General features: G+C 47.5%; 1 protein-coding gene and 1 long non-coding RNA gene across 8 annotated transcripts in view; one reads left to right on the top strand and one right to left on the bottom strand.

Moving 5' to 3' along the window:
- Nucleotides 1-25,563, bottom strand: part of SUSD4 (sushi domain containing 4) — a 98,410-nt gene that overhangs the window by 8,038 nt on the left and 64,809 nt on the right. For 4 of the 7 annotated variants that reach the window (XR_012490902.1, XM_074316957.1, XM_074316959.1 and 1 more), the window contains 2 exons: nt 22,907-23,080; nt 18,755-18,942 (listed from right to left, as the gene is read on the bottom strand). Coding sequence is in view for 5 of the 7 variants with exons in the window: in XM_074316957.1 (XP_074173058.1) it covers nt 18,755-18,942; nt 22,907-23,080 (362 nt within the window). In the remaining 2 variants the exon portion in view is untranslated. Of the gene's footprint in view, nt 1-18,753; nt 18,943-22,906; nt 23,081-25,563 lie in introns of all 7 variants that reach the window. The other 3 variants (XR_012490903.1, XM_019756373.2, XM_074316960.1) reach the window with 1 other exon arrangement.
- LOC141567922 (uncharacterized) lies at nt 12,648-18,142 on the top strand. Its single transcript, XR_012490904.1, has 3 exons — nt 12,648-12,770; nt 16,033-16,200; nt 18,023-18,142. It is a non-coding gene; the product is annotated as an uncharacterized LOC141567922 (long non-coding RNA).

The raw sequence follows: 25,563 nt of genomic DNA, 5'->3' as shown, positions 1-25,563 counted from the left end.
CAGCTACATGTGCCCACTGAAACTGGGCAACAAGACGGGTGCCCTGCTTAGCGGGACCACCCCAGTGGAGGCGTCCCAAGGCGTGGGAGTGAGAAACTTTGCACAGACATCTTCTCTAACGTAGATCTTACTGGCTCTTTCAGAGATGGGGAAACAGAAACTCAGAGAGGTCAAGTTCTCCAGAAGCAATGAGAGGAGTGGGTAAGAGCTCAGGCTGATTCCAGGCAAGCCTGAATCTGAGTTTGGGCCAAACTCCTCCCCAGCGGAGTGACCCTGAACAAATCGCTTCTCACCTCTGAGCTCCAGCGTCCTCATTTGTGAAATGGGAGGGGCTGAGGGCTATTCTAAAGAAGGCTGGCAAGGGCTTAGTTCAAAGCTAACATATGAAGTGGGCAGTCAGGGTTAGCCAGGACCAAAGTATTTAAGGAGAAGGGCCATCAAGTAATTACTTCTGTGGGTGATGGAAAAGCCAACGGAACAATGAGGTCCCTGAGATTAGCAGCAGTGGGAAGCCCCTACCCAGACCCCTGGGTGGGCAGAACAAAAGGGTCCTAGTTTCTGGGTCCCCAGTAGGAATTGGAACCACATGGGTGTGTCCTGTGGTTGCTGGAGCTGAGGAAACTCAGACATCGCTGGGGATGGCCCAGGGTAGAGGGGATCATGGCAAAATGCCTGGCTTCTGCATCTGCCCATTCTCCAGTCTCCCTCTGGACAAAGCCAGCAGGGAGCCAGCTGACGAGGGGGAAGCACGTGGGGGCAGGAAAGGGTCTAAGGCCCACAGGCTCTGGGTATGCTGCACGACTGGTGGCTGTCAGGTGACTGCAGAGGGGCCCCATAGGGGGAAACTGGCAGAGCTAGGACGGAAGCTCTGAGTTGGAGGCCGAGGCACTTTCACTGCCCCTGGCATCTCCTGTCCTGGCAGCCACCTTCCACGGAAGTGCCCAGGACCATGGGGCCCTATCATTTGATCCATTTCCAGTTTCACTCTAGGGCTCTAATCAAATCCACTGCCTCCAGTGGCAGCTGCGAGCGTCCCAGTAGGTGAGCGAGGCAGCAGGAGAGGAAAGGGAAGGGAAGGATGGCTGGAGAGGAGGAGGGAGAGAGAAAAAGGCACTGGTCCTGGGGCCAGCGGCCCCCTCCATGCCATTTCTCCCGGAAGAACACGGGGAAATGAGAGTACCCCTTGCTCCAGCACCTGCTGCCCAGACAAGGGAGCAAAGAGCTCTCAGAACCGGCTTCCTGGGCTGACTCCTGACGACCAGAGCGAAGGTAGAATGCAGAGTGGGAAGACTCAATGTCTGCCGTGTGGCCAGACAGACGTGACATCTGCCACTCCAGGGGCCTCGAGGGCTCCCCCAGCTCATGCGGGGGCCTGTGGGTCCCCCTCCTCATGTGGGGGCCTGTGGGTCCCCCTCCTCTGCATCCCCAGTGAATGCTCCTCCCAGGGAAGGCTCTCCCTGGGAGAGGAGGCTCTCCCAGCAAAGGCATTCAGAGCTGCGGGGCTTTCCTCCCAGCAGGCCCTCCCAACAAGTCCCCAAGGGTCCCTGTAGGATTAGAAAATTACCAAATGGTTTTCAAGGCCCAGAAAACATCCCAAAAGGTCGCAAGGGGCCCTGTAAAAGTATGCAAGTTGGTGATCAGCAGCATTTCCCCTCCCTTGGCCTGGAGGATAAAGCACTGCTCAAACCGCTGCCTGAACCCCGAGGCACATGGTCCCACCACGTGCTGAGCACTGGCTGGACCAGACGGGTCAATCACGCAATAAGGAAAAGGGAGGCGACACTCGGTGCACCCGGCCACGAGCTGTAGAGGTGCCCAAGTTCATGCTCAAAGCACAGCTCTGGATTGATGAGCTACAGGGTATGAGGCAGCTTGTTTAACTTCTTGGGGTTTTAGCTCCCTGCTCTGTGCACTGAGGGAAACACTCCCTCATGTAAATTGTGTCACACAAATGTCCGGGACACAGTAGGTACTTAATACGGAACAGCTATGAGTATCACTGGTGCCGACTTGCTGGAGTTCCTGTACTGCCCTCTGGTACCAGAGCCCTGGGAGGCTCCATAAGCCATCAGGACACCTGGATTGTACCAGGCCAGTCCCCAACACACCTAGAGAGAGTCTGAATAGGTCATCTACACATTTTCTCAGAGGCCAGTTAAAACCATTAAAACCACCCACTGTAGAGGCTCTCATTCCAAGACTGTCATAATCGGCTGCTAATGGAGATGCATTTTCCCCTAAGTGGAAACACTTATCTTCCCACCTTGCAGTGTTTCTCATGATTGCACTTGGCTGACCATTAGTGTGGCTGCAGGGGAAATCCCCGTGTGTCCTGGTAGGGGCAGGGGGTGAGGAGAGTTCTTTTACCTTGGAAGAAAATGGCAACAACAGTGTCATTAATTATAAACTTGGGAAGCTGACTTCAAAATAATACAGAAATACCTGAGGCTCAGGGGTCTTCCACCCCTCCCCACAGCTCCCCACTATGGGGTTAGACTGAGTCCTACTACCCCTGACCTCTCCATACCTTCCCCGAGAAGCACACAGACAGAATGACAGTTCACAACCAGGTGAGTGAAGATGGTGGCTTGGACCAGGACAGTGGCAGCCAACATAATGAGAAGTAGAGTGATGGGACATATTTTAAATTTGTCTTCTTCTACAGTAGGACTTGCTGAAAGATGGAATTGGGGTTCAAGGGAAGAATCAAAGATTGACTCCCAGATTTCTGACATGAGCACCTGGGTAGACGATGGTGCCATTCACCACATAAAGTTTTCTGTTTCGTTTGTTTATGGGAATGAAGTGGCACTAACAGTCTGGCTTTGCACTGGTTATGTTTGAGCAGCCAGTGAGAGAGTCAGCCAAGTGGCAGGCAGCTGGAGAAACCATCTCGGGGTAAGAGTAGAACTCAGGACTCATGAGCATAGAGATAATACCTAAAACCACAAGATTGGATGAACTCAACTAAGGAGAAAGGGTAGAGAAAACAGAGGAGGGTCCCCAGGCCAAATGCCCAGAAATCAGTACAAGAGCCTGGCCAAGAAGACTGGGCTGTATCACCAAAGCTGAGAGGAGACTGTTTTGAGGAGGTGGCAGTGGTTCCTAGCAAGCTGAGAAAGATGAGAGCAGAAGAGTGACCGCTGGATTTGGCCCCACGGAAAACGCTGGTGACCTTGAGGAAAGCAATTTCAATAGAATGGTAGAGGGGAGCCATTCTGCCGTGAGTAGAGGAGTGAATGGGGTGGGAACTGTAGACAACACATCAAAGTTTGCTGAAGGGAGCAGAAAATGGGGCCACTGGAGAGCCAGGGGAGATTCTGCTCACCCCCACAGGCACTACAGACCTTGTTCCTATGTTATAAATGGGAGTGGCCAACATGGAGGATAAGATCGGTGATGGGGGTGGGAGGCGGGCGGAAGGAGGGTCACTGAGACGTTGACAGGAGATCAGATGGGCATAAGTGAACAGGAGCAGGAGGGAGGCAGAGCTGGACACGGGTACGAGAAGCTCTGAAGCCAGGGCAGTGGACAGATGGCGAGTTGCTATGTGAAGGCTCCCACTTTCTGAATGAAGTATGAGCGGAGGCCATTGCTTGGGGTGGAAGTGGGGGGAGACGCTTAGAGTGGAGAATTACACATCACTTATCACAGCCCTTAAGCCATTTATACATTTCACTATGTGCAAAAGAGGAAAATGAGGTTTAAAAATAGTCCAAGTGCCTTGTGAATATTCACACAAATTATCTTGGGGAGACAGAAGAGTGTAGAACATTATAACCTATAGTCTTTAATTTTTTTTTTTAATCCTTGTGAGCCATGGGCCTGGGTACTCTGATCCGATATCTCCATCCTTAGTCTTCCTCATGCAGCCCCCTGGATGTTCTCATGTAGGAAACAGCTGCCCCTTTAGTCTCTGCACCCCAATCTCTCCCACGGGGCTGGTGCTGGAGGCTGCTGGCTGCTTGCCACAATCACATTCCCCTCTTCTTCCTGGACACAGAGCTGTCTGCATTGCTACTATCCCTTGTTTCTCTAAGGTCTCATCAACGGAATGTGAGCAGGGGTGATAAGTGCGACTGCCAGGCCTGACCCATGAAACGCTTCCAAGCGTATGGCTCACTAGAATGGAGACAACACCCAAAGAGGACCTTAGCAGCCACACCCTGAAAGCAGCAGAGCCTCCACTGGCCCTGAAATGACTGGGTGACCCACATTCACTAACACAGCTGCATGACAATCAACTTGCTATTACTGGAGCCGTGATATACACGTGTTGTTGGGCCCCTGCTTCCAGCGGTGGTCTGCCATACAGTGTGGAACATACAGTGTGCTGCATTTAGGACCAGTACCCACGTCCCTGTCACATTCATGCTGCCCTTGAAGAGTACCTTCCTGACATCCGGAAGTGGTTCCTCAACCCTGGCTGCACATTAGCGCCCCCTTGTGGAGCTTTGCTTGACTGGTCTGGGGTGGGTCCTGGGCTCGGAAGCTCCTTAAAGCTTCCAAGGTGAGAGGTGATCCAGAACTAAACGCAGGGCCTCAGGCCAGCGCAATAGAGAGACGGGGAAAACGAAACTCTCCCTTCTCCCCCCTGCTGGGGTGGGGGGCTTACAACTGTCAGTGGGAGCCAGAGAGAATCGGATGGCTATGGTGCCTGGTTTGGGTCTCTGCCTTCCACCAGACCCTTGCTTTCCGAGTTCCTGGCCCATCAGCTTTAGATCAGTTGGGAGCCTGTTAGAAATGCATAATCTCAAGCCACCCTCCAGACCGACTGAGCCAGAAACTTCATTTCCGGAAAAGTCCCAGGTGATTCATACACACAGGACAGTTTAAGAAGTGCTGCCCCGGACCTGGAGACAACTTTGCAGCTGAGTTCAGTGTTAACGTGAAGAGAAAGCACCCTCTAAGGCCAACCTCTGGACCTCAGCGGGCCTGAAAGAGCTCGGGGAAATAGTGGGAAAGCCAGCCATTCTGTGTCTCGAGTGTGAAAGCATCATCTCAGGACAGCCCAGTGCCCATAGGAGCCAGGAATGCAGACACTGCTCTGTACACATGTACAACCACCCAAAGCCCTGCCTCCCAGCGTTCTGCTGGCTTGCAATGGTCATAACTGCCATTGCACCAGCTGTTCCCTCCGATCTAAGTTTGGGTGATAATTCCAGGAAGCTGGATGGAACCCTCCATGTGGAGTCATTACTGTTTCCAAGGCCACATCTGAAACTTTGCTTTTAAAGCTCCGGGAAAATCAATGACCATTATACAGCACATTACATTTTCCACTTTTTGGTTTTCCGTAAGAACACGGGAGGCCAATAATTGTGTCCACCAAGGAAGCAAATGATGACGAGGCTGGGGCTTTGCTTGTTCCCAGGCCGGATAGAGCAAGGTGTTTACTTGCTCAGAGATGTGCTGACAGGTCAAATTTAAGATCAATAATACGCAGCAGCCCTGAGGGAGAAGCTCTGATCGACTTTCCATCTCGGAGTCACCACATGAGGGTGTCCCTGAAGATATACAGAAATGCATCTGATGACAACTGTGAAACTTCAGTGAAAAAAACCATACAGCTTCACATAAGAAATCTGAAGTGTGCCTGGTTTGGGAGACAGGATAAAGCCACGAAAGAGCACACAAGTGAAGGAACAGGTGTAAAACCATGATTTACTGTGACAGTTTTTTGCAGTGAGGAAAGGTTGGTGCTGGGATCCAAAGCTGACAAGTATTTCTGGGTTCTCACGAGGCTGCTCTTCTTTCTTTGCTGTGATGGAAACACCCACAGCTCAGACCAGTACAGCCTTCATCACCACAAGGTGAGAATAAATCACAAGACACTGATGGTGTCCGAGAGTCCTGATATCTGCACCTTTTATAAAATAGGATTCCCCTACGGTCAGAATTCCTGTTAGTAACCTCAATGGGGCATCTTAATTTGTTGAACGGGAAAGAATCCAGGGGCACAAAATTAAGAAGGAGTGTGTCCCACAGTTTACACAGAAAGCCCGCAGGGAAGGGTACGTATAGGGGATGTCTTTTGTGTCTCTCTCTGCAATCAGCAAACCCTTCCACCATTAGATTGTGCTGGAGTTAAATGGTGCCAGTGTATCCTGGCAATACGTAAGTCCTCCTACAAATTAGATCAAAGTGCTACACTCCTAAACTTGAATGAATGTTCTGAATTTCCTGAACTGCAAATTTTTCTCCCACAATTTTTTTCCTTAAATTTTTAGTACCTTCTTGCTTTTGTCTATTAGCAAATGCTAACAGATGAGGAAATAAATAATTGATTAGTCAGTTCGTAATGATGGAAGCAATTGGTCATGCTTTGTTCCTAGCTCTGTGTGTGTGTGTGTGTGTGTGTGTGTGTGTGTGTGTGTGTGTACACGCATGTATGCATCCAGTTATGGGTATGGCTCTATCTTATGTAGAGAAAATAGATAGCCACATTTGCTGCTAGCAAAAGTGCTTCTAAGATTTACACAGTATTTCTTAGTGTTCTACAAAACAAAAAGCAAACAACAAAACTATGCTATTCTATGGGAAGTTCCATGCTTTTCAGACATCTGAACAAATCTGAGAACCACTGGCTTTGAAGTCGTGGACAGTGAAAAGAGAGAGTGAGCGAGTGAGAATGTGAGAAAGACTGAGAAGACACAAGAAATCCGTGCATTAATGAAAGACCTACAGGTGCAAAGTGCACTTTCTTGGGTTCAAATCTGACTCACACACTTAGCAGCGATGTGACGTTGGGTCTTCTACTTAACCTCTGTCTGAGCTGGCCTTACTACCATCATCTGTAAAACAGGAATAGTGATGCCTACATTATAGGCCTTTTATGAAAATTAGGAATAATATCTGTAAGTCACCAACCATAATGCCTGGTGCAAAAGTGGATGTCCAATGAACAGAGGGAGTCACTCTCATTATCAGCTATATTAGGAGCCAATGAGATAAAGTGTAAGCAGTAATTACAACCACAACTTTAAACAAGTAGGACACACACACTCTTTATCAGCAATCCTATTTTATAATAGGATTGTTGTTATCATAAATGTTGTTATTGCCTTGTTTATACAGATAAGGGAATCAAGGCTCTGAAAGGTGAAGCTACTGGTCCAAGATCACTCGGCAAACAAAGAGCAGAGCTGGGATTTGACCTTAAGTGGGGCGGATTCCTCCAAAGCTTTCTCTGAGTCTCGCCGTGGGGTTTCAGGTGTGCACAGAGGAAAGGGCCAGATGTGAGAGCAATGATGTCTTCACCTGCTAAGATGGGGATTATGCACAGTGCGGGAAAGCCTTAGGGGCTCTAGAGATGGAAGAAAGATGTGATGGAGGAACCCTGAAGACACAGAGGAGGGCGCCCGTTTGGCTCAGCAGGTATAATGAGCAGGTGTACCATGTACTGGGCCAGAGGAGGGTTCGCTCAGGCCCAGGGCTGTGGGCAGAGTCTGAAGGATGCTGGCCAGCTGGGATTTGGGGAGCTTTGAGGACAGCCATTTAAACCCAGAAGGGAGAGGGAGAGAGAAGACAGAAGGGGCATTTGATTCTTCTCAGCCAAGGCAGGGAGAGCATATGGTGCGGATTGAATTGTGTACCCCAAGAAGGTATGTTGAAATCCTAGCTGTGGGTACCTGCGAATGTGACCTTATTTGGAAATCGGGTGTATTGGGGATGTAATCAAGTTAAGATGAGGTCTTCCTGGAGTAGATTGGGCCCTCAATCCAATATAGTGGTGTCCTCATAAGAGAAGAGACACACAGAGGGAAGACACAGAGGGAAGACAGCCAGGTGAGAACAGAGGCAGAGGCTGGGATGGTGTAGCTGAAAGCTGAGGCATGCCAAGACCACCCCTAGAAGCTGGAAGAGGCAAGGAAGGATTCTATCCAGAGTCTCAGAAAAAAACATGACATTGTCAACACTTGGATTTTGGATTTCTAGCCTCCAGAACTGTGAAAAACATAAATTCCTGTTGCTTTAAATCACCCTGTATGTGATACTTTGTTACAGCAGCCCTGGGAAACTAGGGTCCATTCTTGGCCTGGGAGGTGGAGGCTGAGCCCTCGGGCCAGGTCCATGGTAGCTGTCAGCTGCAGCAGGAGGGTTTCCTGGCTAATGTCAGAATGCCTGCCTGAAATAAGCAGACACCGAGATTTCTTCACAGTGAAGTAAAAAACCGTTGTGTACGGGAAAGTGGTTAATTCATGAGAAATGCTGCAGAGGACGGAGGGAGTAAAAGTAACACAGGAAGCCTGGATCCCAGACCTTGAACCTAAGTGCTCCTTAGGAAGATATCAGTCATTCTCTTTGGCCAGCACCGGCAGAAACCAGGTGGGAGAGCCTTATGCTTTGGGGACAGTAGAGTCACCCACAGTTGACTCAAAGGAACACAGTATCGTTGAAAATGTCAAGCAGTGTGGGAGAGCAAGGTTCCTCTCCTGTGCTATTTTAGCAAGAGTTATCTACAGAATTCTTGGCTTCTTAGCTTCCTACCAATTTACTTTTCTTCCCAATGCAAAAAAAAAGAGTCCCTCAGAATAAGATATTTATGGTATGAAAATACAGATTGATGTAGGCACAGCTATTTGCTTGTGATCGCTTGAGCAAGGGACTAGTTTTAAAATCTGAATTCCAATATAATTGGCTTCTTTTTTTATAATTCCAGATATCTTTCCACCTTTTTGATGCCTGGACCTATTAAATCCCTTCCCATGAGGGTGGAAGAGACAGTGTTAGAAGATGCATTAGGTTCTCATCCATCAAAAAACAAACTGGTCAGAATGTAAGCCACGTCCCCAACTCTTCTGCAGGAGCCACTGTTACTGGGAGGAAGATAAGCTATCGGAAGCACCGTCTCCGCTAAGCACTTTAACTCTAGAGAAATCTGGGTGCCATTTAGAGTCGGGCACTATCTTTTTGCAAAAACAAAACCAAAAAGAACAAAACACCCTCTTCCTGTCTAAAAACAGATAACGATTGTGAACACAGGCATTACGGTGACAGATTCTAGGGGGGAAAAAGGACTACATGACAGCAAGATGGATACTGAAAGGTGTGAATATTTTACCTGCCCCTCACCCCAAATGTCTAATTACTTTGGAGAAAAAGACAGGGAATGTGGGCAACCATTCATGAAGAAAAGGATGGGTTGGGAGCTGAGGAGGGATGACCCAAAACCACAGTAATGAATACTTTCGAGTGACTCTCACCCTGAAAAAGGCCCAGGGAGCGACTAAAGGGATTTATAACCTTCTGTGTTGCACCTGATTGCAAGAGGTTTTATTGCCATGAAATACAAGTCCCCCACCTTCCCGGAGAGGAATCAAGGAAATAAATTCTGCCTGGAGCAGGGATGGAGCAGATATTCTAGAATTTAAGGACAAAAAGCTAGATTTTTTTCCATTTGTACTGGTCAACTATTTGCTGACCATCTTGAAGTCATCCTCTTGGCACAAGCTGGTGGCTGCAAAAACGGGTTGCAGCTCTGGGATGCTTAGCTCTGCACTTTTCAGTGACCTGACCTTTATATAGCACAAAATAAAGACCTCAGCTTGCACGTCAGAGAGTTTCTCAAAAACTATGAGGAGACGACAGGCAAAGTGAGAACACTGTTGGTGAGAACCATGAACCCATTGGAAGAGAGAAACTGGTTCCCCACCTCCCCCAAGATGGCTCCCAACAAAATCCACTCTGGCCTTCGGCAAAGGGGTAAAAGTTCCCTGCTGCCACAGAAGGTGTGGAATTCAGATGAATTCAGAATGGTGAGCTCCAGGAGAAGCTTGTGTGCAGGATTCTTGTGGACGAATGGCCCTCACTGCAGAAAACGTGCAGCATTCCTGCTGAGGCAATGTGATCAAGGCTTCCATATATCCACAGTATGATGGGAGTCTCCAATCTTCAGATTTCTTGACTAAAGAGTCAGACTCATCCCTGGGCCTTGCACCCATGAGACATTTCCCTCAAGACCCGCGTGATGGTACGTGGCTCCAGATCCAGTGTGCCCCCCGGGGTGATGCAGGACCCAGACAGACTGCCTGCCCCATGACAGCCCAGGGATGGAGGGCTTGGGAGCAGTCGGGCTCCAGCCTGGTGGGGTCCTGTCTCTGAGTGTGAGTGTGAGTGTGAGGGGGGGTGTGATTATGCGAGTCCTCCATTGGTGTTCTCTTCATTTCTTGATTTGGTGGGAGAAAATGTCCCAGAATTCTGCCACCTTTGTTCCCTTCGGAGGGAAGAAGAATCACCTCTCTTCTTCTTTCGATGTCAATGTGAATCTCTGCATTTGAATGAGGTTCTTTTTTAAAAAAGATTATTCTAGCACCAGGAGACCTGGAAGGTTGATGGTCACGTGTTTCCAAGGAGGCTGAAAGGAAGGCAGGGTGCTGAGAGGAAGTCTGCCGAGGGGCTAAGGCGGGTGAACCTTGGACATGGAGATGGAGACGGAGACGGAGGGGGAGTTTCAGGGCCACCTACCAGGCCCGGAGCCAAAAAATTCAAGAGGAAAACAGCCGGGAAAGAAATAGCAGGGAAGCCCGAGAACCTGGTTCTACTTGAAAAATAGGAACACGGTCTCTTGGTTTTCTTAGCACAGAAAGATCAGTGTTTCTAGATTCAATAGAGAAAAAAGAAATAATGAAACTTCTTGATGCCATTGTACAGTCTACTTTTGAGTATAGGAGCCATGTGTGACCAGAAGAAGAAGCTACAGTGGCAATTACTTATCAGAGAGAGAGAGAGAGAGAGAGAGAGAGAGAGAGAGAGAGCATATTAAGTCCAGTGATCCCTGGGGAATGCTGGTCTGACACGCAGGCAGCTATTTTCATGTAATCACTCTGCTTTAGTGTATGAACAGTAGATGGAAATCACATTAGAATAATTTACTATCGCGTGTGAACAATACATTAACAAGACTGCTTGCTATTTTGCATTTCGCTCCAATAATAAAATTTTTTTAAAAAACAACGAAAAACAAACCCTGCTAGGGTCACAAGCAAGGCGGTTATAATACAAACAGTGCTGGATAGAGGAATTTGCAGAAAACCAATGTTTACAGGAAACAAAATAGCAGAAGACGTTGTGCACTAACATATAGGCCGAGATGTAGAACGCGTTTTCAGTTCCCCAAGGGCACCTCCACGTTGTTTCAGACAGGGCTTCCCGAACCAATGTCACTGCCACAGGACGGGGAGTACCTGAGGTCTCCTCATTCCCAGGCCCAGAGAACGTACATTTGTCTGCAGAGGAAATGGAAGCGTCTTTCGTTTTGGGGAGTAAGACCTAAAAATCCCGTAAGACTTTGACTGATGTAAACTGGGTTCCTATTTAGGGTTCTAAATTGGCCGTCTACTCACATACTTGTAGGCTGGGTGTCGGAGGAGATGGGGGAATGTTTCTGTGACCCGGCAAATCATTTCATTTCTCAGGTCTCAAGTTCCTAAGGAGGCAGAACTAGACGAATGATTTTCATAGTTTATCATGGCAAGCACTTTCTTCAGATACGTCTTAAGTGGGAACACAATATGTAAAACAGCCACTGGGGGTGAGACAGCTGGAACTGAGCCACCTCAGTCCTCTCTGTTTCCTAGGGAACTTACTGGGCCTCTGGGCCTGGAGGGCAGGAGTTCAAACCCCGCTGGCCAAGTATTACCTCACCTTGTATAAACCTCTTACATTAGGCTGAGAAGAAGAGAGACGGGTATAGGCTGGGGCAAGCAGATATAAAGCAGAAGCCTTCCTTGAATCTTCCCACGAATAGAGGCTCTACTGGGTAAAGAAGAGAGAAAAAAGGGCACTCGTTGCTTTTTTCTTCATTTCCTGTTGATTTAATTTCGTATTGGATCCAGCTGCTGTCAGATCAAGGGTGAGTCTATAGGGAGCTTGACAGCCCAGGACAGGCTAATGGAGACCATTAGCCCTGGCAATTGGTCCATTCTGAACAGTGGGAAGCCTGGGTGGGTGTGGGGGACCAGTTGGCCACGGCCATTACCACTCCAAGTGAGGTGAGCAGGATTTCAATTCCTAATAACAACGACCCCACAGCACTCAATACATCTCTGGTTGTCACCAGAGCCCAACCTGGGACCGAAGGAGGAAAGGAAGAAAGAAAGGAAAACTCCCACAGCGCCTGCCATTACATTTAATGTGCTTTGGGCCAAAGCATAGAGTGGATCCTTCTCACTCCTCCCAAGCCTCTTACGTGATGAAAACCTAGGTTACAGGGAATGTTAAGAAGTCACCAGTGGGCAGCTGGGCAGATGATTCAGAAGGCAGGCATCTGTCCTCTCACAGAAGCCCATGTAGTGCCACACAGCTGGGACATCGAGTCAGGGCTGCTTTGGACTCTTGGCTCTGTAACTCACCTTCTGCGGCCAAGTTGCTGGGCCTGTTTCCTATCTGTGAAGAGGGAATAATAATATCTGGAGCTGTTTGGAGGCTAAAAAAAAATAGCATGTGAACGGCCTCATGCCAAGATGACCCCAACGAACGCCCATTTCCTCTCCCTGGAGCTCCCCTCCCAGTGATGGAAGGCTCAGGGGGTGACCGTATGAATCTGAGTCGCAGGGAAATGGTCAGCAGTCTTCCAGGGGAGAACTCTCCCAGCACCCTCACCGCTTTGCTGCATCTCCCAGAGCCAGCGGAGGACAGGACAGCCTCTGTGGGGACAGTGTGTTCGGTTAAGAGCAGAGTCAAAGAACGTGGCTGCCAGCAAGGAGCCTTGGAGATCGACTCTTTCAGCTCCTTGCCTTTCCATCTATGGAAATGGCCTCTCCTGGCCGGTGAGTAGCAGGACTAGGTTGGAACCCGGCCCCTGATTTCCAGTAGGTTCTCTAAGTCCCTGGAAATGCCTGAAAGAGCAGTGTGGGTAGCAAGTGTGGGCTCAGGAAGCACAAGTGCTGGGCTACTTGTGAGCAGGGTGACCTTGGCAAAGTGGGGAAGCTCTCTGAGCCTCCGTTTCCCCCTCAGCCGGGTGGTACCATTCTTATTTCTCATGATGCTAGTTAGGATGAGAGGTCGTGGATTAAAGGTACATCCACAGTGCCCAGCATCCAGTAGGCATCCCCAAACTGTCAAATCACAGGAAGTTGTAGCCATAATAGCTCTACTTTGTGGAATCACATACCATGAGCCAGGGCAAGGAATGCACGCAGGAACAAGGTGCTTTCTGTCTCAGAGTTGCTCATAGGAAGATGAGGTGCCAGAGCCAGGGTATGGGTGAGAGAACCTCCCCTGGCACCCCCAGACCAGGGTGGGGGGCTTGGACAAGCCCAGTCATCTCTGGCACTAACAATTCATCTTTGCAAAGGAGGTGCCGATGCAATGGGGTGCCATGTGGGAACGGTAAATAGGTGATGTCTGAGGCTTTTTAAGCTCTGAATCCTATGACGGGTGAGCCAAAACCAGCGCCATGAAATCTTATTGTGACTCTGCCCTGTCGTTTCCCTTGATCTACTTAAAATTCAGTGTAGAAGAGTATCCAGTTAATTAAGGAACACAATTCGACACTTCCTTATTGAGGCAAGAAGGTGGGAGGAGAGGCACAAGCTCCCCTGGGACAGTGTCCCCACTCTGGTTTGGAAAATGACACAGTGACACTTGACTTCATCACAAACAATAACTTACAGCAATATTCTTCGGAACAGGCCTGGACTTCTTTTTTGAATGGGAACAACCTTGGCACTGGGTGGGCTGTAATTATACTTTAAGTGTTGTTCCTAGAGGTCCCCGTAAGGGGCTGTCATTGCTCTCTAGGGAAGGGCAGGTCTTAAATCTGAGGAAGCCCAGATTTCTCTGCTGTCTTTTCTGTTCCCTACAAAGGATTCATTTTGAAGTCCCTGGGCGCTCCTGCTGGAAGACAGGGTTTTTAGAGGGCGATATGGGAGGTAGAGTCGGGGTAGGGGCTTTTCTATCAGGTGCGTCTTGTACCTGAACAGGTTCTGCGTTGGGAACAAAGCCCACCACAAAAGCAGCTTGGGAGCTGGGAACCCTCCACGTCCAAACTGGCTTTCAGTTTTGATCCCAAATTAGAACCTTTCAAGTCATTTCACATTTGGCCAAACAGGGCTTTTCAGTTTCTTATTTTTCTCCTTTTCTTATATAAGGACGCAGACCTAAAAGGACCCCTGGGCACTAGTAAGTTCTTAGGAAATCACCCGGCTGCATTTCCTGTAATTGAATCTGAAACTGATTAAACTTCCATCTCCAGCCGTAGGAGCTCTGAAATGAATGGGAAGAGGGAGAATCAGGATGGGCACTCTGAGTTTGGGGACGGGAGGGATTTAAAAACAAAGAGTTTCAGACGTTCAGCCTCTAAGGAGGTCAGGTTTGTTTGTTGCTGGGAGAAACGCCAGCCATGAGGCTGAGGAAGCCTCTTGAAAAGGTTAGCATCCTGGAAGCCACTGCCTAAGTCATTGCAAATGAAACCTTAGGTTCCTGGAGTGATTTATTACCCCATTTGGGAAAAGCAAACACTCGAGCACAACAGAATCCTCTGGGCCCTGGGTCCATGCTCACTGCCTCCCCAAATGCCTGTGTCCCTTCCCATCGCCTCTGAGTAGACATGGGACATCATGGCTTTGCAGAGCCAACCCAACAGGGCCAAGTGACTCACCTACCTCTACCTTCTGCAGCTCTTTCAAACCCCCATTAGAACTCCTTCTAGGTGGCCTCAGAGTACGGGACCATCTTCCTCCACCCCAGAGGCCCTGGATGGCTTCCAAATGGCATATTTGGAACCGAGTTCCACCTGTGCAGGAGTGCGATTTCAGGAACAACGTACTACCATAGATACGTGAGCCCAGGAGCAGAGACCTTGTGTAATTTGTTTCCCTCTGTAGTCTCTGCACCTTGCAAAATACTCAGCATATGGACATAAAAAAATGCTTGAGTGACTGGGTGACTAAATGAATCTCACAGGTATTTCTTTAAAATAGCATACACACTGATCTCAGGTTCTTTTGAAACTCTACTCTACATGTTTGACTGGTCCTCTCTAGATTGGATCCTGTCTTTTCCCCCAGAGAGCTATTGAAAGGACTTCTGGTTAAAGGACCTCATCCCCTAATTTGACGGTTGGGCAAACAGGAATCTCTAAGTGGGGTGGTCACAACCAAGCACTTCAGTTCCAAGGTTTGTCTTCAACAATCTGTTCTCCCGGCGCTTGCTACCTGCCTCAAAGGTGCAGTCTGGGAAAGGGGACACAGTCTGTGACCAGCCTACTGGCTGAAGTCGCCTCCACTGTAACGTGGGAGACTAGTAGGCACTGAGGTGACAGCAGTGAGAGCTCACTGCCACCCAGTGGACAGCAGGGCCTCCCTCTGGACTAATGGCCCCCTGCAACTAGGATTTCTACAGGAAGTATAACTAGATGAGAAAGAAAGTCCTTCCTGTGCGAGAATTCTTTTACATTTTTTCTCTTTAAAAAATGGCTATAAAAATATCAAATTTTCCCCTGTTGGATTGCAAAGTAACCAGAACAAGTTAATTAAACAACGGGCCTTGAGAGAATAAGCTTTGAAGTGACAAAGATCCAGGTTCGAATCCCAGCTCCCCCACCCTACTCACTGAGTGATTGTGGGCAAATTACTCAACCTTTAGGAGCCAGGATTTGCTCGTCAGTAAGATGCGGTTAAACATAGTACCTGCGTCACAAGGGCAATAGATACCGTGCCAAACATTTGACACATAGTAAGCACTCAAAAATTAACAGCAATTATTATTGTTGTTCAGTATTTCCTCTGATTATCTGGAATTGGTGTTACACAAACACAGCTGAAAGTAACCAAAATATCACCTGAACAAGTAAAATAGTGTCACCATGCATGTCACCCAGGCAAACAGCCTGGGTACTATATTTCGTCCTGCTCAGATGCTCACTTATTTATTATGACTTTATACACAATTCTAAGGGCAAGAATGATGATGAACGCTTGACTGACCTACTACTGTGTGCCAAGCACGTCACTAAATGTGTTATGTTTATTACCACACTGAATCCTCACGGTCCCCCAGGTGAGGACAATCATCTCTCTCATTTTACAGCTGAGGAAATGGAGGCTGAGAGAAGCTGAGTGACTTGCCTCAGGTCAAAATGATTACGTAGGAGACCCAGGATCTGAACCCAGCCTGTCTGATGTCAAGCCCCACTCTTAACCAATACACCGCATTGCCTCCAAGACCATCCTGGGATTCCACCTCTTTTCATAGCAGGTTAAAAAAAAAGAGTCGGGGGGAGGGCAGCTGCAGTGACAGGTACACTGACAGCTGATGGACAGAGGGATTCATGGTGAGACAGGAAAGGGAAAGGGATAAAAAACTCAAGGAGAAAGGCTTCCAGAGCACAGCTGTCCAGCCCCAGTCACTCTAGGGATCAAGGACACCCTCATGTATCTAAAATCCACCTGAGGGTGTCGTGATTCCACAGCGCAGTGCAATCATTGTCACTAATGCCATCAAAAAAAGTCAAATCGTATGCTACAAAGGACAGGAACATGAGAGGGAAAGAAGGATGGGTGACGCATGAAGGGGTTTGATTCCCTGAGGACAGTTCATCTATGCTGATGACCCAGGCAATATTGCACGAATAAGGCACGGCCTTTGAAAAAGAAGACGTGAAATTCAAGGAAGAGTTTAAGAAATACGAATACAAAGGTACCTCTAAGTACTTTCATGAGTCCATACCTCTTATTTTAACCTGCTGCTTTAATGTAACATTTCCATCAAGTCTTGACACAAAAAATCCTTCAGGCCACTCACTTTGTGCCTCTCAGTTTAGAATCATGATTTTGGTGCATTTAGCCAGTGGAGCATTTAAAAGCCTCACAAACTAATTCTAGCAGATAACTTAAAGGGACAGGTACTGAAAATACAGATGTAGAGTATTTTCAAAATGCTGAGCAAAAAAAAGGTGTTAAGTGTCCTTCCTGCACAGGCAGCTGTCACCCTGGGTTTTCAGCATCCTCCCTTGACCACAGCCCAGGCTGGCAGAGACCAAAGGACACACATTAAACCATGAGACGCATTTGCAATCAGAAGCCAGTCACTGCTCCCTGTTCATAACTTGAGCTTATTGCCCCTTGAAGTTAGATTTTGTGTTATACCTATTCACATCACCTTCTCTAGGTTCCATAAAAACTGCTTTCGAAGTCCCAAAATGAAGCTTGTCAGAACATAACTCCTTGAAAGGCATTTAAACCAAATTTGAAAAGATTTCAAAGTAGGCATTTCAAATTCATGTAATCGTAACAACGATCCCTTTAGCCGATCCTCTATTCCTGGTTATCTGAGCAGGGAGAAACTTCCAGGAACCAGATGGCCCCTTCTATCAGTGGTCCCTGCTCACTTCAGCCGGCCAGCAGTGTCCAGACAGCAGAAAAGCTATTCCAGTGGAAACCAAGGGGCTACTCTTATCTCTCTAGAGTAGGGCACCAGATTGAACAAATGAAAATACAGGGGGCACTTGGTTATATTTGAATTTCAGATAAAAAAGAATAATTTTTGATCATCTCACGCAATATTTAGGACACGTTCATATTAAAAAAGTATTTGTTGTTTATCTGACATCCAGATTTAACTGGGCACCCTGTAGTTTATCTGACATTTCTACTGTAGGTTCTGATCCTCTTGGGGATTTGGGATGAGTGGGAATAGGGGCAAGTGGGGGGCTCCACTTACCAGCTTAGGAGAATGGCCAAACTAATGCCGAGGCTCAGCATTCTGGCTCTTTCTCTCTTATAACCTCCCCCTTCCTCTCCAAGATGGTGCCATGGCTCCAGCCAACCTGACTCCAAGTCCCATGTTTCCTCTAAGAGATGCCTTATCTGACCCTCTGGCCATCGGCCTCCACAACACACCTCCTAATCTGACCCTTTTTCCGCACTGACGGGCACACTGTAGAAATGCTGCTTGTAAGAACTCGTTTTTCCCCACATTCTATTGTGTCTTGTTTTGTTTCCCAAGAAAGGCTGCAAATAGGCTTTGGAGGGCTTCCTGACTGGAGGTTTTACTTCATTTGTTTTCTTCCCTCATACAGACCCCCTCCCACCACCCACTGCATTCAATAGGTGCCAAGAAGCAAATTGGTGTTTGTTCTCTTCAGTCATAACTTCAAGACTGGAATTAAAGTGAGGGCTGAACAGCCAGCGTGTCCAACTTGCCTGCCAGAAGTTACCATGGACTCTACACCCACAGACACTGGCCTGCCCTGCCCCCCCTGACTACTTCCTACTACTGATTAGTGATTATTAGTAAACCGCACTCTAAAATACTCACACATACTTAACAAACACAGGGAGGAAAGAGCTCTTGGTTTCAGGCTTCTGAGTGTGTGCTTGCAGCAAAACTATTTACAGCTAAGCCATAAAAATGCATGGAAATAGGAAGAAACACTGACACAACAATAAAACGAAGGGTGAGATTAACGATGCCATAATACAATCTGTTTTCATTTGGTGCAGAGAAAATTAATTTTTGAAGACATTTCATTTAACTTTGCAATATTTTCCCGTTTAACCTCTGATGCTTGAAACTTTTCTCTTTTATCCCTTACACTTAAGGAAGAGGGAAGCAAGTTTTATGTCTGGTTGTAAGTATGGCTTCACGGCAGACGACCAGGCTTGCGGCCTCTGCTCGGGATGGAGGCAAGCAATGTGTCTTCAGGGAACAAAAGTTACTGCCAACCATAATTCTCAGCTCTTCACCTTCTATTGAAACATCCACTTTAATAACCCAAAATTCACCTTCCAAAAGAATAAGATGTGTTACCTTCCAGAGCAAGGCATCGGGGCGGGCTGGACGACCAGATAAGGTTGTGTAAGCACTCGAGATATTCTGACCCCTCGAGCTTAAACCCGGGGAAGCAGTGATAGGAGATCACCGTTCCCACTGGGAAGGAGGTCTGGAACTCAGAGATGTTTACGTAGCCATTGGAAAAGGCCGGTGGTCTCAGGCAGCCTGTGACGGGGGAAAGAAAAAGGGAAAAGTCTTACTTGGTGATCTCTCTACACCTGAGAGATGAACACAGCCCTGGACCTCTCTTAGATTCCCCCATAAAAACCAGGAATGAGCACCTGGGTCTTCCGTGTTTAGACCCCTTATCAACTCACCCATTCTATTTGTAACATGGATATTTGATTTTATAGTTGCAAATGGCACTAGAGGGTCAGAGGGTGTAGGTGGGGATAGGGACACCCCTAGCCAGTGATTTCAGCCCTGACTGCACGTTAGAATCACCTGAGGGACTTTTTAAAGACACCAATGCTGGGCCCCATGCCCAGGGATGGTGGGCAGCCTGGGCACCCCTATCTTTTTCAAAGCTCCTCAAGGAATCCTAACGTGCCATCAGAGTTGAGGTGCCCCAGAGGAGAGATACACCCCAACTGTTTCAACGATGGTTAGTGGGGCCTTGAGAAGTTTATGATGCAAACTCGGTTCCACTATCACAGAATATGGAACCAATGTCAGCCTACATGATGAGATTACACTTTAGAAAACCCAGTCGTGTTTTATGTGAAATAGGTAAGGAGCCCTGTGGTGCAGTGGTTCTCAAACTTGAGAACGACCCGCAGAGTGGGCCTGTTAGAACACAGACTGCTGGGCCCGGCCCTGAGACTTCCGGTTCAGTGGGTGTGCGTGGGCCGAAGCACGTGCATCACTAAAGGTTCCAGGTGGTGGAGACGCTGCCGCTGGAAGCGTGGGGGCCAGGCTCTGAGAACCCCTGCTGCAGTCGGTGTGTGCACGGAATTCCGGGTGCGCCCCGAGTGGAAGTGAGACCTGGAGCCCATGTTCTTCCTTCTGTGAGACAGTAGCTGCCTTTGGTCTGGAAGCCTGTGCAGCACAGGGAAATGTTCCCAGTGGCACAGAATCCCGTTTGGTGTGGCAGCCACTGTGCTGATGGACCATCTTTCTGGCTTCAGCAATTTCACTGGAGGGTATAATGACCTCGCAGAACTGGCGCTCTCCCCGGGGGGAACTGATTGTGTGTGAAGTAAATCATGTATAATGAAAAATACCCAGTTTCCCTTCCAATTATCAAGGACAAGTGACATCGGATGACTGAACTGACATTGTTAGATACCGTGTTTCTCCCAAAAATAAGACCTTGCTGGACCGTTAGCACTAATGCGTCTTTTGGAGCAAAAGTTAATATAAGACCCGATCTTATTTTAATATAGTATAAGACCGGGTCTTATATAATATAATAATATAATAATAATATAATATAATATAATATAATATAATATAATATAATATAATATAATATAATATAATACAATACAATATAATATAATATGATATAATACCGGGAATATAATATAATACTGGGTCTTATATTAATTTTTGCTCCAAAGACGCATTAGACCTGATGGTCTGGCGAGGTCTTATATTTGGGGAAACATGGTTTTACACTAAAACTTGAAGAGCTTGGTGTTTAGCAAATTGCTTCGGATAGCACCCGTATGAGGTCTGTGCATCGGAGAGAGACGAGGGTGAGGCAAGGGAGGCCCCCTCAGGTGCAGAATTTAGGGAGGCGCTCATGCTGGGGTGCAAGTGCTGACCCTGGAGACACAGCAGACCAGCGCCCAGAATTGCCCAACACGCAGGATGGACCATATCCGAAATGCGTGATGCTCAGCCCTCCTTTTAGGCTGTCCCCATGGCTTTAAATGATTATTTCTGCCTGAGCTGAAAACTGACAATGTTCATGGCAAAAGTGAAATGTGGGTGCGGGGGAGGTTGGGAATCAGGGACAAACAGAAACAGTAACTGAGAAAAAAAGATAAGCAAATTAACATTTGAACAAGTGAATGTATTAGAACCTCTGCATAGCTCCAAGGAGTTGGCACAAATGACCCTGTCTGTACCTCCTCCGGAGAAGACATGGTTTTAAGCTACCCACCTGGATAAACTGGTTTCACCCTAAATAAAAACTAACTCTGACCCACAGCGAGCAGGAGACCATCAGGACGCCGGACTCCAAAACACAAAGCTCCCACGGAAAAAAAATGGCTTTGGAACAGCCCCTTTTCCCCCTCCCCAAAAGGAGATGGAAGGGATAATAACTCATGCAGTTAATCAGAGAAGGAAAGATATCTCCTCACTCTTGGTGGGAGATAGCCTGTTCTAAATATAACAGTAGAAAACTGGCTTCAACTCAATAGTTCAATGTGATTTCTATTTGCACTTCTAGATAATAGAGAGAAGGCTCCTCAGGCTTTGGCTCCTGGATCTATAGGTGCTAATAAAAGTTACAGAATGAAATGTCACTCTAAGGGCCAATTATATTTCTCCTGGGGGCTGAGAGGTGTCAGGCTGCCTCAGGCAACCATGATTCCTCACTGCTCATGCTGTGCCCCGGGGGGCAGCAGAAGGAAGGTAGAACATCCAAGGGGTACAGGGGGTGGAGAGCAGGGCACAGACCGGGGCACCCCCTCTGTGGGGACAAAGGAGGAAGGAAGGTGGGCTGTGGTTCGTATAGCTGTTTGAAAAAGCATGCCTCGCCTCTCAAGCGCAGCTGAGCAGCCCTTTTGTTGTTCCAGAACTATAGAAGCTGTATTTTGGCTGAGATTTGAGTAAAGGAGTGATGGAGGGCAGAGGCAAGAGAGGCCACACAGAGCAAGGGGAAAGCCTCTGTCTGAACGCCTGACAATGACACCCCGAAATGGATATACCACCACAGGGGGTATTTAAAAAAAAAATCACTGGGGCAAATAAGAGTGCCTAAAGAAGCATACTGTATTTAAATGACATAAAGGGAAATAGAAAGGGTGGGAGAACAAAAGGATAAGTGGAAAATATGAAAGCAAGAAGTGGCTGGAGTCTGAGGTAATTTTCTTGGCCATTACTCAGGGCCGCAGGACTGGAACGAATTAGTGGTTAATAAAGTTCATTTGAATAAATAGCCCAACCTAAGAGCCAGCTGCTGAGTTCATGGATAGTCTCTGAAAGTATAAATGAATCACGTGTCTCCTTTAAAAAATGTAATATAAAACACGCTAAATACCACAGGAAATTTCGGGAGACAAATGCAGGATGGTCCGGGCTGCCTCCCTCCCCCTAATCTGAAGCCTTTGTTTCTTCAAGGGGCCATGACTCACATAAGCTCTCACATAAGGAAATGATTTATTTCCAACTATGGGGCATGAAAAGTAATATCAGAGTCTGCCAGTTATGATTTCTAAGCACAAAGTTAACATTCGTCTCAACTTGAATGTGCTGGTGTTTTGGTGCAAATAATATTGCTCTCCCTCTCTCTCGAATTTTAAATTATGCATTGGCTTCTTGGTCCTTTGGTCCAAGTTACATGTCAAAAACTAAAATTAGAATTAATATGAACCCGAGGGTTTAGTTTCACAAACAGGGCCCTGTACATGGGCCCGGGCTAATTAAAAAAAAAAAAAATGCAAGAGGATAAATATTCACCATGTGGTTTGGATGAAATTTGAATTTGATTATTTTTCTGTTCCTCATGCGTTATGAAAAGGGAGACCATTATTAAGAGAAAATAGCCTCTGTAAGATTGGCTCGAAATATATTCTCAGCACTAGTGAAATAAAATGCTCTGTTGTTTTCACTAAATATGCACTGGTTTATCACTGTGTTCACAGCGCAGTTACAAGTGTCCTAATTCTTAAAATACTTGTGGTTTCTTAAAGGAGAGGTGCCACACGCTCAAGAATAAGGTAGTCCCCACATATACTTGGAAGCTGGGTGTGTGGAGCTGGAGAAAACTCGGGAACGATGTGAAGGTCCTAAGAACAGAGCGTGGTGATTACAGTGGCTCCCGCTGGGCCACGTGGGTGGGGTGGGCGGCTTTGTGTTCCTCTCTGTCACCTCTCTTATTCTAGTAGAGAAACACGCACCTGCTCTACAACCCAGTCTGAGAGAACGTCCGAGAACCACAGCTTCCGTCTCGTACCTTGACAGATAGGCAGATTGTCCCACGTTCCGTCATCACGACACAACGAAACCAAGTTGTACAGGTCGGGGTAACGGATCTTGAATCCCTCTTGACACGTGACGATCAGCTTATCTCCGTGTCTATAGGTCTTGTTGTGAATCTCAGCATCTTCAATTTGAGGGAGGCGACAAACTGCAATCATGGAAAAAGGACACATTATTGTTGGAATTTAGAACGGTTGTGGTGTGTGGCTTCACAAAAAGCTCCGATTTTCAGGCCTGGCCTCGACCTACACAGATATCTGATAAATGGCTTCTTGTTTCTCACTAGGGTCAGGTCCCAGTGACAAACAGCAGAACCTGCGACACAGAGAACTAGGAAGAGGTGGCTCAGGACTGAGTCACAGATGGAACTTTGTTTCTTGCTTGTGACACTTCACACTGTAGGTTGAGCTTAAGGACGACTTGGGAAATAAGTGACGAAAGACAAGAGTTGGGGATTCACACGAACTGTCTATCTGGTTCCCCCCTTTGCTGTTTGTAGACAGTACAGTCTGTCTGGTGGTCCCGCAAAGTTGCTGCCTGTGGGGTGAGGGCTTGGGCCTGATAAAAAAACATGCTTTGCAGAACAGCAGTGGAGGCTGAGCTGTGGCTGCACGTGCTATTAGCATCCCCATCCACCTGATCTGTTTTAAAAAAAGATAGTAGAGAGAGCTGCACATAGTACCACTGCCAACCGTGCAAAGGGCCAGCAACCTAAACGGAGTAAGAGCAGAATGACGTGGATGGGAAAAGACGTCAGACTGGGAGAGAGGAGGGGGCTGCTAGAGGAGGTTTGCGAAGATAAAGCAAGATGAATCAATTACAACTATCCGCTTCTAACTCTCTCTGCAGCCATTGTACCATACAGGCCTCTCCATTCTGTGCTGCCAAGTTGAGACCTGCTCCCTCCACCTCCTCCCACCCTAAACACTGCCCAACTAATCCCATCCAAGTCACACTGGTCACCATGGGTCTCTCTCCATCCCTTATGGGCACATCTCTGTGTAAGGTCTCTGATTTTCCATGGCTATGGGCTCATACGCTTGAGCTATTTATTTCTACTTTTCGAGTCAGACAGGCCCTGACTCACAGGTGTGTTATGGACCAAGTCTGTGGCTTCTTAATTTTTGGAAACAAGGCAAAAATCCAACAATAGCACTTTGACAATCATAGAAACTTCCTCCAGAAATTTCTCAATGCTCTAAGAGATTGTGGGTTTCTCAGCCACTCCCCAGAGCCTATGGAATCCACGATAGGGTTCAATTAGTATTAACAGGAAGCTCGACCATCAAGTTCCTCTGGGCTTTGAACTGTCAGCTCTGTGGCACTGAGCCCTGGGGACACCGATGCAGGGGGGAGAGTGGGGAAAGAGCAGTGGCTGGCTCTGGTGGCTGGGAACTCGGGTAGCTTTAAAAAGAGCACATCCTAGGAGCTTTGAAATGGGGTTGGGGCTGGGTTTACCGGGACAATGGGGAATCTGACAACAAACTCTAGAAAACGGAGTGTTCGTGATGGGAACGCCTCAGGCAAAAGAGGACATCCCTGGCAGAGGAGCGCCCTGGCAGCTGGGAGCCAAGGTGTGGTGGCCATGAGGTGTCTCCTATGGGCCATCAGAAGACAAATGCTGGCGAGCCCAGCTCTGCCTTATCTCAGCCCTCAGTACGATAATACCATTAGCCTGAGAGCAAGGTCTGTGTCACCTCTTCCTCTGATGTTCCCTCCAGGCCTCCAGACCTTTGCACACACCTGGCAAAGAAGAAATGGTGAGGGGAGCCATGTGGACCTCTGCCCAAGAAACTCTGAGCACACGCCCCCCGCCAAGAGGCCGATTAACAGTCTTTCGGGGCAGCTCTGGCAGGTGCGCCTCCCCTGCGGGAACCATCATCACTGCTCCTTTTGCCGATGGATTTCAGCAGAGAGTCTTGGCTGGAGAACTGTGTTCTGGTTTCAGTTTTACCTTTCATGTTGGTGTTTCAGGCTGTTGAAAGGGGTTTTCTAACTGTTCATGGTCAACGAATAGTTTTCCTACTAGAATACCTGAGTTCTCCCAAATCAAACCCAGAATACTTCTGACTAGAGTCACAAGATAACTGACAACTCTGCACACCACTGCTGCCCTCTTCTTAATGGAAAATGTAAATTTTTTTCAATATCACTATGCAGAAATTATTCACAGCAAATAAAAACACATTTATCAAATCATCCATCTGTGAAAGCTTGGCTGTGAATAGATCCTATGGCAGTAATTTATATGAATAAACAACCATTTTCATGATTGATTTAAAACTGATGCAAGAATTAACCAGTATACTCAGGAGGTGGCCAGCTATAGGTAGTAAATTCAATGGACAGAAGTGTCCATTTGGACACTGGGGACACATGGACCAAGACAGCATCCAAGCCTGTTTCCAAGGATGGTTTTTCTGCATAGCGGTCTATAATACAGAATGCTTTGAACTGCTCATTAGAACTCCAAGTTTCCATAAATAGGAGTTGGGGACGACTGCAGAGCATATGACATAAGGTTCAAAGGGAAGGCACAGCCTCCCAAATCCCAGTAATTATGTACTCGAGTCAAAGAAGGGTCACCGTAGGGAGTGACACAGGACCAGTTTACGTGTGTGGAACCACCCA

The sequence above is a fragment of the Rhinolophus sinicus genome, linkage group LG12, assembly GCF_036562045.2.
Source record: "Rhinolophus sinicus isolate RSC01 linkage group LG12, ASM3656204v1, whole genome shotgun sequence".
Taxonomy (NCBI): Eukaryota; Metazoa; Chordata; class Mammalia; order Chiroptera; family Rhinolophidae; genus Rhinolophus; species Rhinolophus sinicus.
This window is presented reverse-complemented; position numbering and strand designations above follow the sequence as displayed.